General features: G+C 43.1%; 2 protein-coding genes across 4 annotated transcripts in view; both read left to right on the forward strand.

Annotated features, from left to right (window-relative positions):
• Positions 1 to 1,114: 1,114 nt before the first annotated feature.
• On the forward strand, positions 1,115 to 9,341 carry LOC308592676 (guanylyl cyclase-activating protein 2-like). Of its 2 annotated transcripts, XM_081204232.1 has the most exons (5): positions 1,115 to 3,664; positions 3,844 to 3,993; positions 4,918 to 5,026; positions 7,805 to 7,933; positions 8,369 to 9,341. In XM_081204232.1, exons 1-5 carry the CDS (start codon positions 3,470 to 3,472, stop codon positions 8,536 to 8,538), a joined length of 753 nt encoding a protein of 250 aa, XP_081060358.1. In that variant the 5' UTR covers positions 1,115 to 3,469; the 3' UTR covers positions 8,539 to 9,341. The 2 variants fall into 2 exon arrangements, with proteins under 2 accessions (XP_081060358.1, XP_081060359.1); XM_081204233.1 differs by lacking the exon at positions 7,805 to 7,933.
• Positions 9,342 to 12,748: 3,407 nt separating this feature from the next.
• Positions 12,749 to 19,033, forward strand: part of LOC308597884 (uncharacterized protein) — a 48,500-nt gene continuing 42,215 nt past the window's right edge. Inside the window, exons 1-2 of one of the 2 annotated variants that reach the window (XM_081213972.1) lie at positions 12,749 to 12,978; positions 17,343 to 17,400. In XM_081213972.1, coding sequence (XP_081070098.1) covers positions 17,356 to 17,400 — 45 coding nt within the window. In that variant the 5' untranslated portion in view covers positions 12,749 to 12,978; positions 17,343 to 17,355. Of the gene's footprint in view, positions 12,979 to 13,313; positions 13,361 to 17,342; positions 17,401 to 19,033 lie in introns of those variants that run through there. The other variant, XM_081213971.1, reaches the window with a different exon arrangement.

Below are 19,033 nucleotides of genomic sequence, written 5' to 3' on the forward strand. Positions count from 1 at the left end.
AGGAATATTCACTACTTCAGAACTAAGCCAAGTTTTATTGCCTGTGCAACATTTTTTTGAATGCTGTATGGAAAAGCACATGAATCTGGCCTCTGTAAGCAAACCATTTTTAATGTGTTTATATCTTATTGAAAATATTTCAATTAAATGAAATAAAGTGAAGAAATAAAAAAAGGAATAAGTAAACCATTTTAAACTTACTGAACTTGTGGTCTTTTTGTATGCTAAGGGAAGAGGGGAACTTTGGAAGGCACTGAGCAGAGCATATTTTAAAGGTCTAACAGCCCATCTTTCCACATTTTACTTTGCTGCATATTTTGTGATTTTAAATCTCTGCTGGGGTTCTCTCACCAAAGAGTACTTGCCCCAAACCTGGATCTAGGCATCCAGAAATTCTTGAGCTCCCAGTATTTGTTGGGGCAAGCCATGACTGTTAAAGTGTATAATATAAGATGTAGGTGTAGCCTTTGTAGAGTCCTCCTTAACCCCTTTCTGTTTTAACATCCTGAATGTAATTTGATATCATTAGCAAACTTGGCCACCTCACTAGGTAAAGGTAAATGGACCCCTGACCATTAGGTCCAGTCGTGGCCAACTCTGGCGTTGCAGTGCTTATCTCACTTTATAGGCCGAGGGAGCCGGCGTACAGCTTCTGGGTCATGTGGCCAGCATGACTAAACCGCTTCTGGTGAACCACAGCAGCGCACGGAAACGCCGTTTACCTTCCCACCGGAGCGGTACCTATTTATCTACTTGCACTTTGACGGGACCTGTTTATCTACTTGCAGGGATTCGAACTGCCGACCTTCTGATCGGCAAGTCCTAGGCTCTGTGGTTTAACCCACAGCGCCATCTCACTACTTAACACCAAATATAGATCATGGGGTGGCCATGGACACAGTTTTGAAAGGTAACAGTGACAAATAGCTGGAAGCAAACAACCATTTGGGGAGGGGGTGGCTATGAACACAGCTCAAGATGGCAAATGGTGTTGGAGGCAACACACAGGTTGCATTAAGAGGCTGAGAAACATAGGTGGGGTTTGGGGGGCGTTGACCACTGATGAAATTTTGAAAGGTAGTGATGACCAAGTTGGACTTGAAGCTGTAGCTTCTTCTCGATACTCAGCCACACCTGTAGCTTGAGGCAGCTGCCCCAGGAACTGAAGGGGAGGCCCTGGTTTGGTTAAGGTCTTTGTAAGAAGACTTCAGCTCAAGCAAGACACTGAACACCTCCTTGTAAGGAGCACAGGATTGAGAGGAGATGCTGTTAGGTAAGGATTTCTTACCTTCAGACTGTGGCTGATGCTCTAGGGAAGTTTATATGGTTCCCCCCCCAAAGGACCCACATGAGTCCCTATATGCTTTAGCTTACACTAAAGCTTGTGCTTGGTCTAAAATGATCTTTCTCACAGAGTCCACCTTAGCTTGGCGGTGGGAGGCATTTGACCTTCTCCAGTAGTTTCTCCCCATTCAGAACTGTCAGGTGAGTTCTGGCTGTTTCTTGGCTCTTGAGGAAACATCCACCAGCTATCATGGATATCTTCCTAATAAATGGCATGGCCAGGCCTGCCTGCTGGGTTTGGCCAGCATTCCTGACTATATACACACACACACACCCAGAATCATCCCTCTCTGCAGGAACCTGACCTTAAAGTTGATATCTGAAGTTTTCATTGCATTTGTGTCGTAAATCTGCTGGAATAACTTCCCTGTGGTAGACTGAGAGCTGTATTGATTGATGGCATCACAGTCTCCTTTTGTTAAGCTTCCTCAGCACTATGTATTTCTTCAGAATTAATAGAATCAATGGTAAATAATTTCTCATTGAAGAAAATCTGGGTCCAGACTAGCTGTCTCATTTTCCATTATGTTGAATCTTTGCAGATTCCACAATGGCAAGCCTTACGCAATGTGTTGTATTGACCTTTCTCAGGCTCTTGTTATCAAAGCTCACTCACAACTAATTAAACCTGGCATGTGATGATTCATCCTGCATGTTTGTTTCCTTTTCTTGTGAAAACTAGGTGGTTATGAAGCATTTTCATGGCAGCTAGCAATTTAAAATCCCAAAGAGACGACTTCTGTCCCTGTCATTCTGGTCCCTGCTCCTGTTTTATGATGAAAACAATGGACAGGATGCAGTCATATCCTAACCTCACTTAGGACCGCTTTCTACACAAACCTCTGAAAGATTCCTTTATTGCTGTCCCAACAATGTCTGAAGTATGTTTGGTGCCCAGGCTGTGGAACTTCCATTGCAGGGAACACCATTTAGCCCCCTCTTTGTTGCTCTTCTGAACTAAATTTAAGACACCTTTTATTTAAACAGGATTTTGACCTGTCAAGTTTATATGTTCTATCTGCTGTTGTTTTTAACAGGCTGTTTATCTTTTTGTTGATGTTGTTCCTAGTTGTATGTTGGTTGTTGTTAGCCACGTTGGCCAACGCTATGTAGCAATGGTGATGATAAAAATATTATTCCACCTCCTAAGCAGGGCAATGTATGCTTGCACACCTATTGGCAAAATCTGTGTGTGTTATATGTGAGGATTGTTAAACCTGCTTTCCCTCGTGCCATGGTCCCAATCCATATCAGGGTTCCCAGCAGCTATATTTAACCTTTTATAAATCTGAGATCCAGTCATGAATTTCCCACAACCCCATCTTCTTGTGCTGTCAGAATCATACACTGCTATGCCTCAAACAAACACAAAGAAGTGCCATTTCTTCTATTTCGTAAAAAAATGTTACTTTGGTATTCATTAGTCTTAAGCTTCTTACATGTTTTCCCCAATATACATATTTCTGCATGGACAGTGGATAGCCCAAATAATATGTGTATTGTTTTTAACTATTTGTTAATAACCTTTTACAAGGGGACAAGGGTGCCAGCTTGAATAAAATATTGTGGGAGCCCTGGTAAGCCCCATCCCACATAATCACATGACACATTGCACACACACCATTTGAATGGAAATCTCCATCAACTGTGGGAGGCAGCCCCTCAGATATTTTACTGTGGGAGGCAAAGCCCCCATGGCCCCTAGTAATTGGCTCCTGTGCAGGGGGATTGCAACCAACAAGTCATCTAACTGAATGACCTTGTCCTCCTTTTCCAATTGCAGGATGCCTCCGCTGTAGCCATGTTGTTGCTAAGGTTTGTTGTACTTTGTTGCAGCCCAGTTCCAAGACTGCACGCAATGTGGTCAACATGAGTGCATTGGCATTATTAGAACTCCAAAAATATAACTATGATGCAAGCTACTCTGCTAAGAGAAAATGCTCTCAATTGTCTGGACACAATAAGAAAGGCATTGTGTTTGGATTATAGAAGCTGCCCATTGTTCTGGTTTAAAGCTTTAAGACAAATCTTTGTTTCATAACATCACTGTAAGTTACTTACACTTTCAGGGTAGAATATTTATAAGGCATTTGAAGCCTCACTGGGGTTTAACTGTTCTTAGAGCATGGGGCAGCTCCACACTGGTAACATGAAAGGAACAGAGGTGGCAGAATTACAGGATATGTACAAAAAGTTTGTTCTAGAATGCCCCAGCGGAGGTCTCCATTTGCATGAATTTAAGCAGTTTTTTGGCATTACCAGCCAGAGTGAAGCATCTGAATATGCTGAGAATGCATTTAAATCCTTTGACACGAATGGGGTGAGTATAATTTTCAAAAACACTTGTAGATAACTTCTGTGTACATCCATCTAATTCAGGTTGGAGGCTTATTATCCTAGAAGCACCCAGCAAAAATTATGATTGTTCTGCCATTTCTGTTTGGATAATTTTAAAAATATTGATGTTTTCAAGTGATTGCTTTTCTATTAATGTTTCAGGATAACATGATAGACTTTTTGGAATACGTAGCAATTTTAAACCTAGTACTCAGAGGGAAACTTGAGCACAAACTGAAGTGGTCATTTAAAGTGTACGACACCAACAGGAATGGCTTTCTTGATAAGGCTGAACTAAGGAAAATGGTGAAGGTAAGAAGTCCTTCTAGAGGAAGAGGGGCCCCAGCAACGACTTGGCAGGATTACGCCAAACCATGAGATTGGTTGAACCTCTTTACCATGAATTATTATTTATTTCACTGCATCTGCATCCCACCTATTCTCCAAGGAGCTCAAGGTGGTGCTCATGATTCTCCCTGTCTTCACACAATCCCAACAACCCTGCGAAGTAGGTTAGGCTGAGAGGTGGCGTCTGGAGGAAGGCCATCCAGTGAGCTTCATGTGAGATCCAGTCATGAATTTCCCACAATAATGGAGTGTCTCACCCCAGAGAAGTTGCACCAGATCTTGGCCAGTGTGTGTGTCATTAATGCACACATAGTAGGAGTATTGATTTGTGCAAGAAGATTTATCATACATTGCTTAATACCCAAACAGTCTCTAAGTGGTTTGCAAAAGGATTTGCATGGACTGCCAGTTTGTTACCAGGCCAAGTCAAGGTTTTACTGCTGGTATATAAAACTGCTAATGGCTTGGGACTAGTTTACTTGCGACATTATCTTGCCTCATACATACCTGTTCAACCACTTTGATCAACGGAATTTGAAGTTTACAAATGCCATATAATGTTTGTTCTGCATTTGAGAGGAACAATTTTTTTACTGCAGCAAAATCTATCCTTTACAATGCCCTGCCTACTGACATTAGGCAAATGCTCTCACTACTGTAAATTGATTTAGGTGCCTGCTGAAATCCTGTTTATTTCAGCAAGCCTACCCAGGCATGGGTTTTAGTTCGCTATGTTTGTTACTTTCTACCCCTGCCTTCGTCCCCTTCCTCTCCTATTTCCCTTGTGTGTTGACAACCAATTTGTAAGTGACTTTGTAAAGTGCCATGTATGGACGGTGCCATATAAATACGTGTGCTTTTTTTAATTATTAAATTAATTTCTCCCAGAGTGTCTATAATGTCAAACAAGGATGGGCAAGAAATATGGATACTCAGATGTCAACCCTGGAGGAAGTGTGTAACAGAATATTTCAACTTATGGATGAAAATAATGATGGTAAATGTACTTTATTGTTAGAATTATCTGTGGGCTTCCAAAAAGTGGCAGTGGCTTGTAAGTGAAAGTGGGTCCAATGGCTCTGCATTTGCTGTAGAGGGGGAAGTGAGGGGCAGATTGGGCTCGTCAGCCTGGGCAAGTACCGTATTTTTTGCTCTATAACACGCACCAGACCATAACACGCACGTAGTTTTTAGAGGAGGAAAACAAGAAAAAAAATATTCTAAACGAAATAGTGGATATACAGTGGTGCCTCGCAAGATGAAATTAATTCGTTCCGAGAGTTTTTTCGTCTTGCGGTTTTTTTGTCTTGCGAAGCATGGTGTCGGAAAAGTTTTGGAAAAGCTTCAAAAATCACCAAAAACCTCAAAAAAGGCTACCACACCGCGTTCTATGAGTTGCTCCTCGAAGTCAAGTCGTAACTGTATTAACGGTGTTAAGAAAAAGGAAACAAATTGCAAGACGTTTTCGTCTTGCGAAGCAAGCCTATAGGGAAATTCGTCTTGCGAAGCAGCTTAAAAACCGCAAAACCCTTTCGTCTAGCGAGTTTTTCATCTTGCGAGGCATTCGTCTTGCGGGGCACCACTGTATGATTTTTGTGGTTCATGCTGTGGCCACAGACATGTGATCTGACAGTGTGTTTGGAGTAGCCCAATGCAAAAATCCTGAGGATCCATGTGGATCCATGCTTTGTAACCACGGAGGAGGGAAGGAAGGGGAATCATGGATCCTCTGCTCACGACTGCAGCAGATCCCCCCCGCCACCCGCAGGCATTCGCTCCATAACATGCACAGACATTTCCCCTTACCTTCTAGGAGGAAAAAAGTGAGTGTTATGGTGCAAAAAATACGGTAGCTCTTCTAGGAGAAGGAATCTCTGATCCCAAACTTCCACTGCTTTGTAGGGTATCTTTGAGAGAAAAATGGTTAGGGAGTAAACCCTACATAATTCCAGAGTAGAGTCCCTAACACAGGTGGCACCTTGTACACCTCCTTCCGGCAACTCCTGCAGCCAAGCTGTTGCCAAATGTGTCACTCTGCTGTCTTTTGGACCACATCAGTGAGTCTTGTAGTCTGGGCAGCCCAGGACCTCCACACACACTGCCCAGGTTTGTGTCCTGGGTAGGTCACCTTGGTGCGGCTTACACAGTGGTTTGACTTCACCCCTGACTTCACTCCACTGTCTTCTGAGACAGAGAGATGCCAACAATTCCTCTTTGAACAAATATGTTGAGATATACTACCTGGGAACAATGCTGACCATTCGGAAAAAATGAACTGGCAAGTTTTAGCTTTCAGGCTCACTGCCAAAAAAGGAAAGTGCCAGGCTGTTTCTCCCCCAGCATCTGTGTCTTTTAGCTGTGCACTTTAAGTGAATGGATGGCTTTTGTATTAGGTGCTACTCCCATATCTGCTCCAAAAGTGAAGGGTTCTGTTCTGGACCCACAAAAGAGTGCTGGGCTCAACCCTAGGCTAATCATCCAAATATTCTGGCTTCTGCCTCTAGGCCCTGTCAGGTACCACACTTTAAGTTCAAGAGCCTGCAAGCTCTAATATTGTTCCATAACACAGTGCCGTCAGTGCAGTCATATTTTCAGTATAACACAGAAATACTAGTTTTCAGACATATCTCTGCTCTTGACACATCACGTTTCAAGAATAGAAGACAAATATTTGAAGCCATTTGGCTCGAATGCTATTCATATCAACAGACTGTTGCATGCTATGTAGCTCACTAATTTGTGGATGAAGACCTGCATTTTGAGAATTAATCATACAGGGCTTAAACCGTCCTAGCCAGGAGTGAGAGGAACTCCTCTGTCCAGAAGCTCCCACATACCCACTGCCTCTCTGTAGCTTCCAGTTTTAGCACAGCAGCCTGGTCAGTTTTATACTAAAGCTTTGCTGCTGAGAGAGAAGTGCCCTCCAGGCTCTGCCTATTGCTGGATCCTCTCTCTCCGCCCAGGGAAACACATAACAGTTTGCAAACTATTTGCAGAGCCCTCTCATTTTGCCTTCCAGTTTTTGGTTACACTGGTGTGTGACGGAGTCTTGAGCATTAGCTGTTATGGACGCTTGGTTGCTGCCAGTTATGCAAGACTGGCAAATGCCACTAACTTTACAGCTGTTTGTTCAGAGGCAAGTCCCACCTTATTCAATGGGACGTCCTCCCTTGAAAGTTTGTTTAGGATTGCAGCCTAAGTTAATTATCTAGGGGAATTTGGGAAGAATGGCCAATCATGTAGAAAAGAGGGCTAAGCTTTTCTGATAATGCTTCAGCTGTGAGCTATGATATATACACAATAGAGGTTATCGAAATAAGACTTCTCAGGACAGCTGCTCAGTTGCATAACTGTTTGGCTGGCAGAACAATACAGTTCTTAGTGACTCACTTAAAAGACTCCCTGGGAGGAACCTAAGAGTCACCAAAACTATACAGAAAATAATGTTTTGACTTTATTGTTTATTAAGAAGTATCCTGGTTAAAAACTGAGGTCAGTGGCTTGGCTTCAGGAAACTGCAAGTACAACATGCCCCCATGGCTCCTCTTGTCCTTCCATGTCTGACCAACAATGGCTGGTAGGAAGAAGAGCTGCAAAGCAACACTCTGCATTTGTTTCCCCTTTCTGTTGCTCCCATTTCCGCTATGTAAATGGGAATAATACTGGCCCATCGTATAATATGATGGAGCTCAGCAAATGAAGTACTTTGTATGTAAGATAATATTCATTTATGGGTAATGATAACAGATAATCTACTTTGGTCTTTCCGTGGCAGAACAAGACTCCACTCTACAGAACACTTGCTCTGAAGCAAAGATGTCAAACTCAAAGAGCTCAGAGGAACAAATTTCATGCTTAGTAGAGGACCAGGAGTGTCACAGGCATATTTTCACCAACAAATGTAGTAAGATGCCAAACCACCAATTTCAATCTGATATACAACTAAAGGGCTGGGGGGCTTAAGCTCTCTTTCTTTAAACATTTATAGCAGTAAAAGGGAAATAAATGAAATATTGCTGTGCTCTGGGGGCTCCTAAAGCAAATTTCCTGAGTAACCATAACTACTCACCCATCTGGGAATGCACAGCAATTCTCTTCTTAGAATATACACTGCAGTCACTACACTATTCAGTAAGAGCAAATGGCAAGCCATCCCTTCCATGATACGAAAGGCGTTGGCTTCCCAGTCCCAAAGATGATTCTGACCTTTGTTGTGTACACGGGAGATTCCTTAAAGTTCTGATGTATCTCCTAGCTTGTGTTTGATACCCTGATCTACTAGTTTACGGTAAGTTATGGCAGAACCTCTTTTAATCCATTTTTGAAATTATTCTTCCAGGAAAAATTTCACTGAAAGAGTTTGTTGATGGAGTGCAAAGAGATGAGTGGGTAAGGAAAATGTTAAACATAGATCCCACAGAATGGATCCTTGAACACCAAAGAAAAAAGAATGCAGATGAAAAGGACCAAACACTGGAGGAGAAAGACATGTCATCAGACCTTCCCTAGCATTGGTTATTGTATGTGAAATATTTTCAGCATGATGGCCCTTTGATCCCATGAAATGAGAAGTACAAAATGGGTCAAGGCATTTTAGCTATTATATAATCTAAGGAGTAGTTATGAAGTTGAGTACTATCTCTTGATCATTTTCCAGAATAACATCTTTCAGATAACGAAGCAGAAAAAATAGGTTCCAAGGGTATGTGATATCCTAACATATCAGAGATATTAACCTGAACATATTTCCAGAATATTTCTGTCTGAGAACAATTCCAAAATATATGTCTGTAATCTGCTTTATTTAATCCACGTCACCAACATTTATCAGATCCTAATTTATATATTCAATGCATAAGGCATGAAATGCCAAATACAGAGGGTTTTTAAATAGTTCTCATTTAGGAAGAAATTATAATAGAATGGAAGTTGTCCCAAATCCAGTTCCATTGTTTCCTGGTTATTCTTTGACCCAAATCTTGCACCCATTTTCTCATATATGCATCCTAGTTCTGATCAAAACATAACCAAAGGTCATAGAATCTTGCAATTATGTCTTCATTCAAATAAGAGAGAAAAAGAATACTTTTTGAGCACTTGTCACAGTGGGAGATGAAACTCATTTGCAAGGAGTATGTACAAGGAAACCAAAAGACAGCCGACTGAATCTTGCTAGAGAACTAGTTTAATATTTCAGAGTGCTGGCATGGTTTGGGGACTAGTACTGCATACATATGAGCTTGCATTTACACTCTCATAAAGTCTGTTCAACTCAATCATTTTTTCAATAAATACAAATTCATTTTAAAAAAATCAAATGCTTCTGCCTCTAAAGGAGCGTCAACTTATAAAGCTGTGCTGAACTTCATTTTGCTTCAGAAAGTCAGAATGAAACAATACATACTCATATAACTAGCTAAATACAGCATTGTGTGTGTGTGCATCAAGAAAAGCAACTGCTGTGCCTGAACAGCATTTCCAGCCACCAAAAAAGAAAGATGCATCAGAACAAACTGACTCAAGGCTGAGCCAGGCTATTTTAAGCAATGAGCTGTCAAGCAACTACTGCGATCTCCTCCACCCCCCCCCCCAAGCTTAGGCTTAACTTGTATGGATGTTCAGCAGTACTTAGCTCTGGAATCTCTTTTAATTAATTAAAGGAGCCACATAAAGTGATAATAAAAAAAAGTTGAATTCTTTTGAATGACCCCTACCAGTTTTCACACATAAGAAAAATGCTTTTCTGGGAAAAGAAATACCCTGGCCCGAGAAGCAGTTCACTTAAAATATAATGCACTTCTGCAAGTGCTTGAGGACAGCAATTACCGTATTTTTCGCCCCATAGGGCGCACCGGCCCATGGGATGCACCTAGTTTTGGGGGGGGGGGATAAAGAAAAAAAATTTTATTTCCCCCCCAGGCGTGGGGCTGGGGCGGGGGAAGCCCGAGCTTCCCCCGACCCCAGCCCCCAGAACAGGCAGCTCTCCACAAGCCTTGGGAGACCGGCGCGACTTCCCGCCAGGCTCCCATGCCTTGCGGAAATCTGCCTGAAGCCCAAACCAGGTCGGGGGACAGCGGGATGGCGGCGCTCCGCCTCCCCACTGTCCCCCGAGCTTGTGGGGCTGGCGGTGGGGAGAAGTGAGCTTCTCCTCGCCGCCAGCCTCCAAACCAGGTCAGGGGACAGCGGGATGGCGGCGTTCCGCCTCCCCACTGTCCCCCAAGCTTGTGGGGCTGGCGGCAGGGAGAAGTGCGCTTCTCCTCGCCGCCAGCCTCCAAACCAGGTCGGGGGACAGGGGGAAGGCACGCTGTGCGCGCCCCTGACTTCGAGATGCAGGCTGCTATCCGCAAGCCTAAGGAGCCCGACGGGAACTCCCGCGGGCTCCCAAGGCTTGCGGAGAGCTTCCTGAAGCCTGGAGAGCGAGAGGGGTCGGTGCGCACCAACCCCTCTCGCTCTCCAGGCTTCAGTGAAAGCCTGCATTCGCCCCATAGGACGCACACACATTTCCCCTTCATTTTTGGAGGGGAAAAAGTGCGTCTTATAGGGCGAAAAATACAGTATCTTTTTAGAAATTAAAATTTTCCTCCTCACACTTAAGAAGCTTCCAGGCTTTTGCTATTTTTAAGCAGGATTCAACCACATACTGTGAATTCAGGTTGCTCAATTATCGTTGTCTGGGAGGTCTTTCAAAGCAAACCAGCTTCCTTAAAAGACTGGACATTTTGCAACAAGGAATGTGACAGAAAAATGCACTAGAATGTATGGGATAATACTTGCTTTGCTGCAACCTCACTTAATCTCCCCACAAACAAATGTGAGTAAAATGCATATTATATTGACAATGTTGCCTGGTCTCCCTTCAAAAGTCAGGATGAATACTCAATAAACAGGATGCCTGGAAGTGTGAAAAGAAGCTGCAAATTTAAATGATAATAATAATAAATAATAAACTTTAATTTATATCCCTCCCTCCCTGGCCGAAGTCGGGCTCAGGGTGGCTAACATCAAATATATAGTAACATTAGTATAAAATCAAACAAGAATTAAATTACCTCCTAAAACCAGTTTGAAATCAAATTAAAGTCTAATTAGATGGCTTTCCGCAGGGTTAGGGTTGGGAACAGTAAGTGCTCATCGGCCCAAGTGTTTACGTTGATCTTATATGGGCATGTGAGAATGCTGGGATGCCTCTTTCATATTAGTTCTTGTATTAGTTCTTATACAAAGGGGAGGCAGGCTGAGCCCTGACCAAAGGCCTGGTGGAACAACTCCATCTTGCAGGCCCTACGGAAAGATGTCAAATCCCACAGGGCCCTGATCTCTTGTGGCAGAATGTTCCACCAGGCCGGGGTCAAGGCCAAGGCCAAAAAGGCCCTGGCCCTGGTGGAGGCCAGCCTAATCTCTCTGAGGCCTGTGATCTCCAAGGCGTTATTATTTGTAGACCGTAAGGTCCTCCGTGGGGCGTACCTGGAGAGGTGGTCCCGTGGGTACGAGGCTCCTAGGCTGTATAGGGCTTTAAAGGTTAAAACCAGCACCTTAAACTTGATCCTGTATTCCACCGGGAGCCTGTGCAGCTGGTATAGCACCGGGTGAATGTGATCCCGTGGAGAAGACCCCGTAAGGAGTCTCGCCGCGGCATTCTGCACCTGCTGGAGTTTCTGGGTCAGTTTCAAGGGCAGCCCCACGTAGAGTGAATTACAAGAATCAAGCCTGGAGGTGACCGTTGCATGGATCACATTGGCAAGATCAGAGTGGGAGAGGTAAAGGACCTTTGGGAAGGGAGGAGGAGAGGGGATGAAAATGACAAATGTTGATATTACTGGGTGTTTTGAAATCACGAGCTTTTCCTGGGCTACTCATTCTGAATGAGTGAGAGAGGACCTCTAGTGGTGGTTCTAGAATCCATGGAAAGGAAAGAAAAAGCGACCTAAACAGAAGAGAGTTGGGTATTACCAGTGCTTTGGGGGGCGGGTACACAGGGGTATGCACATCCCTAAACATTTTGTGAATCTTTGTACATACTTTTGTCCATTTACTGTATTTATTTTCCCCGATTCGAACTATAAAATGGTGGTTTTCTTGAGTCAAAATGAGAGCACAGCTAACCTTTTTTTTAAGAAGAAGAAAAAAGCACTGGGTATTACCATATTTGTTGAAAGAACAAATTTGAACATGGCCTTAGAATGGTAAAAAGTATAGGCTGTATATATGAGAAACTGAGGAACCAACCAAACCTATTTTCTTAATAAAAGATCCGTAGTTGGCAAAGCCTCGCAGCCAGCACCACCCCATACACTGCTGTAGCCAACAGAGTAACTTATTAAAAATCATAGTCCTCTTTTTCGAAAACGCACGTGCATTTCGAGATCCTCTGAGTAGCGCTTTCTCCCCCCCCCCCACCCCAACCCCATGCTCGACCCATGGCTCGAATTACAGGTGGGGAGCAGAAGACTCGGCTCACGACGCTCTCCACCCTTTCCACGCTCCCTTTCGCTCTCGTTTTCCGAATGCTACGCGAAGAAATGACCTGCATTAAAATCGGGATACGAGGCTTTTGCCTTTCCCCCCGTCTGTCGTGACACCTACCGGCAGGTGGATGGAAAGAGTTGGCCCCACACCGCAAGGGAGGGGGAAAGTGGCCGGACGGGTTTGGGAAACCGTGCTCGCCGATTGGCTGCGCTCGACGCCTCTGCGCACGCACGCCAGGTTCGCGCACGCACTCACGCACGCACAACACGGCCGTCACGCCGAAAAGCGACCCGGTCCCGGCCAGCGGCCTTCGCTGGTGTGTCGGGATGACTCTCCCGGCTGGCTCTCCACCTGGAGGAGGCCGAGGAGGAAGAAGAGGAGCAGCGGCGGCGGCGGCCTATAAAGTCCGGCCTGCGCTCGCTCGGGTCCTGCTGAGGCGGCGGTGAGCGCGTCGCTCCCGGCCGACACTCTTCCTTCCCTCAGGTGAGTTCGGGCGCTGCCGGCCCCTCCCCCCACCCTCCATCCGGGCTTCTGCGGCGAGAGAAAGAGAGCGAGGGTCGCCTGCCCAACGGAACCGAAGGGAGGCCCCGCCCCCTTCGCCCTTGGGGTTCTTACCTGGAACTCCAGGGAGGCAGGACCGTTGTCCAGGAGTCCAGTTCGTTGGATGCCTTCGAGAGACACGGCTGTCCGTCCTTTGAGATCCTTCTCGAAACCGGACTATTTCTTGTCTAGAGAGAGAGATTGATTCACCCCCCCCCCCGGCAAGTGCGACTGTGTCGCTCAGCAGTTTCTCGAGCAGCCGAAGTCCTTCGCCCCACAACCCTTCGCGGGGAATGGAGGGGCAAAGGAAAGTCTCCTTAGCTTGGTTAGTCATTTGAGTTCTTTAGGGAGCCGCTTCCTTGTTTTAGTGGTGTTTGGGGTTCACCTGAGAAGCCAGGAACTGCTCCTTTCTCGGTAACTGCTCATTGGGTGCAGCGGGTGGGGAGTTCCTGTCGCCACTGCTGCCTTCTTAGGTAGAGTCATAGGAACCTCCGTCTTGGAGTAAGTTCTGTTGGACCCAGTAGGACTGACCTCTGAGTGGATATAGGACTGAGAGTCAGTTTTCTATAGCCTGATGTGGTCTATGGAAGAAGCATTGGGTTGGTGACATCAAGTCAGGGCTGAAATACACTAGTGGCCAAATAACCCAAAGATGCATTTTAAATAAAAGCACACATTCTACTCATGTAAAAACACGCTGATTCCCAGACCGTCCGCGGGCTGGATTTAGAAGGCAATTGGGCTGGATCTGGCCCCCAGGCCTTAGTTTGCCTGCCCATGATTTAGAGAGCCAATCAGGTGTCATCTTCTTTTGGCAATGATGGCTCATCACACCACTTTTTTGGAGTAATACCATAAAATTATATATCAATAGAAAGATAATTTAATGAAGAATGCGTAAGTGTTCAAGTCTGGATGTGGAATTTTATCCCAATACACCCATTTGGAAGTATTCTGCAAGAGAACATGTAAAACAACACAGTATTCTATTCAAGTAATTCACACCTAGACTTCTGAGTGATCTTCTCACTACCTTTGTGGAAGCATTTTAATGTAAAAATATTCCCCTGTAAAGATAAACCAGCTTCTAGTGTGCCCTTTTCATTTGTGGATGAACGCGTTGTGCAACCAACCAATCAACCTGTTCTTATAAAACTGTCAATATGTAGTACATTTGAAGAACAGCTCCTAAAGTTATGGATAACATTGTATCAGATTTTATTCATACAACAGTAACTTTAAGGCAAGCAGAGCATCTTGCCACAAGGTACAACAGCATTGGGGAATCTATTTGTAATGATAGAATCAAAAGAATTAGTAATACATCAAACTTATAGCTGTTAATGCATTTTTCATTGTCCTAAAAGAGTACAAAATATTGAAATAAAATGTACTTTTAAAGTACAAAATGCTTCACAGCCTGATCAGGTTATAAAGTATTTTGCACTTTTTAAAGCATATATTATTTCAATATTCTGTGCTCTTTTTAGGACAAAGAAAAATGCTTTGGGTTGCTTCACATTTCCTATATGGATAGCACTTCTGGATAGGTGCATGTGCACATAAAAAGACAAATGCTCTTTGTGCCATGGAGCATCTTCTACAAGTTTAGGTTGGTATGCCAGCTATGACCCTACTTACAGCCTTTCTTCAGTGATCTATGCCTGGTAACCTTTCATTCTGATCATTGCAGTTCATTGCTTGTGAAGCTGCATTTACAAACTGTCTGGATATTTCTGTTGGTACAGAATATAGATGCAACTGAGTATTGCACAAATATTATGCCAGTACTCTGTTATCTTCACTGGCTCCCAGTCCATTTCTGGGCCCAATTCAAAGTGCTGCTTTTGATCTGTAAGACCTTCCATAGCTTGGAAACTTCTTCCCACATGTAGCTACTTACCTCTTCATCTGAGGCCCTTAAGGACATAAGAACAATCCTGCTGGATTAGGCAAATGGGCCATCTGGTCCAGCATCCTGTCCTCACAGTGGTCGGCTATGCATTTGAGTAGTCCCAAAGCAGGACCTGTGTGCAGCAGCACTCTTCCCACCTGTGATTCCAAGCAGTTCAGAGGTATGCCTCTAATCCTTCCCTGCCAAATGAAGGGTATGAATGGAGGAGGTGGGTATGAATGAGCAGGCCTTTTCAGTGGTAGTTCCAGGATTGTGGAATGTCTTCCAAATAGAGCTGAGCCTGGCATTGTCTTTAATGTCTGTCCAGTGCCAGACATACTCCTGTCTCTGTTTATTTGTTTTATAATCTTCTCCCCTTTCGCTTTTATTTGTTTTTGCACTTATTTGGTGTTTTGCTGCTGTGTTATATCTTACTGAATTTTCATTATGTTGCTTTTTTAGATTTATTCTTATTGTGAGAGCTGCTTAGAGAACTTTTTTTGTGTAAATAAAGTAATTTTAATGTTGCTACTGTTGAAGGAGGTTATTTTCTCTTCCCTTAGTTTCACCAGTGGTTCAAAACGGTGTATGCACTTGAAGCTGCTTCAACCACTCATGAAACCTGGGGCACAAAAAAACTTTTCCCATAGGTTAGCACAGCACTTACACTTTTTAAAATAAAAGCCTATATGGTACAATTCCGATATCATCGAGTATTAGTAATTCCAGTATTGCTTTTAAAGAAGCAGTTGCCTATCCCAAGCCTTTGGGTGTTTTAATTATGCTAAAACACCATTGATGGTTGGTCAAAAGTAAAACTTGTTTTGCTAAAATAACTCCACTTACACTGAGTGAGTAGGGAGCTTCTTGGTGTGCTGTTAAACTTGTTTAGTGACATTTGCGAGTCCTGAACAGTAACTTTCATTATTAAGATTACTAATGCAATTAATAAAACTCAAGTGATTGACTAGAGAGTTTTAGCTGCAGAAGTCATGGGCTCTGATCCAAAGTTAGATGTAATAATATCTATGCCTGCTATGATGTGTTAAACTTTCCCCTTTTAAATAGCAGCTTCCTGGTACTGAATCAAAATCTGTTTCCAAAACTGTTAGAAGCAGCATTCCATGAAAGATGGGAAAGCTGCTGTTTACAACAGAAAGCTTAAAATGCTTCTGTACTCATCTAAGCCTATATACAAGTTTAATAGGCCTCGGATTATGGGCATTGTGAGAAATCGAGCCCCGCTGAAATCAATGGGACTTAATTCCATGTTATTGTATCAAGAGTCTAGGCATAAGGGTGTGTACAGACATGTATAAACAGGAGTCAGTGCAGTTTTTCTTCTTCTTTATGAGGCTTCTCTTTGCCTTCTTAGACAACACACATATTTATTTCCAAATCAGGTGCTGATTTCCACTGCCTTTTTGGCTATTCTGCTATGTGTCATGTGGGACTGTCCTTCTTTTAAAACTTTTAAAGCACCTTACAAGTTTTGTGACGATTTTAAACTGCTCTGATGGTGGAAGCGCTAGTCAGTCATTAGTTATATGCACCCCCTCTTTTCCCAGCAGCCTGCACAACCCTTCACACCATAGCCCACCTTATGTCCTCTGACCCCTAACAGAGGTTGATGGGTGCTTCTGGAGGGGGGAAATCAGTTCCTTCCTGCAAGTTTTTCTCTGAATCCAATCAACAGTCAACTTCTGCTGGAAGCTAGCAGAACTAGTTTCTCCTGACTTTGAATATGCTGCACCCTGATCACTCTAATTATGCATGTCTGTATATAGTTGACGAGAGATAGAGAGAGAGAGAGACAGTGTGTGTGTGTGTTTTGATAATGTGAAGATTGCTAGCATTTTAGGATAGGTGGAGCTGTTTCCTTCAAAGTCAGGCAAATAAAAAGCAGTGAACAAATAGTAGTGAATAATAGTAGCCCACTTTGAGGGCAGAAGGCAGACACTTTATTCTTCCTGCTCCAGCCTATTTTTAACAGCAACCTGGGTTACTTTCCCTTGAAACTCAGGAAACATGTGTCCAGAAACCCACGTGACAGAAAAGCAGCTGCAGATATGGGATTGCAGGGGGAACAGCATGTACAGAATGGGATTGATGTACCCACTTAAAAGTCTTGTTGAAAATGAAGTCCTCAATAACTGCCAAAAAGAAAGGTGGAAGTTCCAATAAGAAGGTGCTTCCAGCCTAAAGGCCTGATTCCTATGTTGTATGCAACAAATTTTCTGATAAGATGGTATCACCAGGAGGATCCTTTCCTGTATACCTCAGTGATCAGTTGACGTGAGGTTATATCCTGGCCTGAAGCTGTATACAGATTTGTACACCTAGAACTTAGCTGAAGGTAATAGTTGGCACTGAAATTACTGATGTAAACTAATTTCTCTTTGCTTTTCTATAGCTATTTTAAAACTATGCTGAAATGGGGCAGCGGTGATATTTCAGCTACTAAATCTGGAGTAAGTACTTTGGGGGGGGAAAATCGACTTTGAATTTTATACACTGTACTTGATGATACATTTATTCTAAACACCTTTACAAAAAACCTTTGTACTGATTATTGTAGATTCTTAAGTATCAAATATTAAATATTTAGTATTCAGCATTGAAGCTGCATTGGGCTACTTTTGTTTGCATATTTTAGTTTTTAAAAACTCACTCTTTCCAAGCAGGGGCAGGGTTAGACGTGGGGGGGCAGGCTTCCATTCATGTTTGGTTTATCTTTAAAGGAAGCTGAAATCCAGTTGACTGGCTGTTTGGGTGTAGGGACTGGGTTCAAACAACTGAATGCTGTGCTTTCAGCTTTAATAAAACAAAGTAAGGGCAACCCAGCACATTCTTTGTTTTCAAGACTCAAATTGCCTCAAGATAAATTGTACAAAATACCAAGACTTCTGTTTTAATACATTGACAGTGCAATCCTTTACATGTCTGCTTAGAGATGAGTTCCATGGAGTTCCATGGAGTTAATGAGCTTACTTTCAAGTATGTATGCATATGATTGCAAGTTGAATCTAGGTCATGGGTGGGGAAACTTCTTCAGTCTAAGAGTCCAGAGTTGCATGCTTTTGGGGGAGATGGGTGGAGCAACATTCATTCATTTGTGAGTCCCTTTCTACATGTACATCTGGGCCATTTACAAACATAGAATAAAACAGCTAAAAATAATTTAGAAAACAATACAAAAAACCCCGCTTAAGATAGATTTTAAAACAGTATAACATGAAGATCTATGGCAGAAACCTTTTCATCCAGCTGTAAAAGCTTGTAAAAAAATAAATTAAGTATTTAGTTGTTTCCAGAAAGTATAGATAGTGGATGCCTGCAGTATCTTGGCAGGAATGCTGGCCATCTGAACAGGGGCAGCCACATGGACAGCCCTGTGCCAAGTTGCTCTAGGGTGGGCATCAACTACTTTTGGAACTTAAAGAGAAACTGTAGTGCAGAATGTAGTGATCAACTTCATACGTAACCAATAAAGAAGTCTCTGAGACTCTGAAGTAAGTTGGTCTTGGGTTGTATCCAATGGTAGTTGGGTAGTTGGTCTTGGGTTGTATCCACACAGGGTTGTATCCAATGGTAGTTGTATTCAGAATAGAAAATAATAAACATCACCAACTTAGGTCCATAAATTTCATAGGGTTTACTCTGAGTATACCTTCATTGGACACAACTTATAGCTATATTTTTCATCACCATATTTTACAGTTGGACAGCATGATGATATCTAGCTAGAGAGATGTGTTAATTAGGGCTGCCATATGTCCAGATTTTCTTGGACATTACTGGGATTTCAAAGGCAGAATTGACTTCCGGAGGGAATTTGTGAAAGGTGGTGCTTTGTCCTGGATCTTAGGAAAGTCAGTCAAAAGATCATGGGTTTGGGGCATTTTTGTATAAAAGAGCTCAACAAATTTGGGGAGTTTCCCCCCCAAAAAAGGCTCAGCAATTTTCAGGGTGTCCTGGTTTTTACTTTTTGAAATATGGTAACCCTATTTGAATTATTTAATGGGAAAATGCTTTGACTTTGAGAAATAAATAATATATTGCAGGTAATTCACAAAAGCTGATTTGTGATCACAGAAAGCATAC

This window comes from Podarcis bocagei (genome assembly GCF_964188305.1).
Source record: "Podarcis bocagei genome assembly, chromosome: 1".
Classification (NCBI taxonomy): Eukaryota; Metazoa; Chordata; class Lepidosauria; order Squamata; family Lacertidae; genus Podarcis; species Podarcis bocagei.

Coding starts and splice junctions, on each gene's coding strand:
- LOC308592676 (XM_081204232.1), top strand. CDS start 3,470: ATGGGGCAGCTCCACACTGGTAACATGAAAGGAACAGAGGTGGCAGAA. Junction 3,994..4,917: donor AACTAAGGAAAATGGTGAAG/GTAAGAAGTCCT, acceptor AATTTCTCCCAG/AGTGTCTATAATGTCAAACA. Junction 5,027..7,804: donor TATGGATGAAAATAATGATG/GTAAATGTACTT, acceptor TTTCCGTGGCAG/AACAAGACTCCACTCTACAG.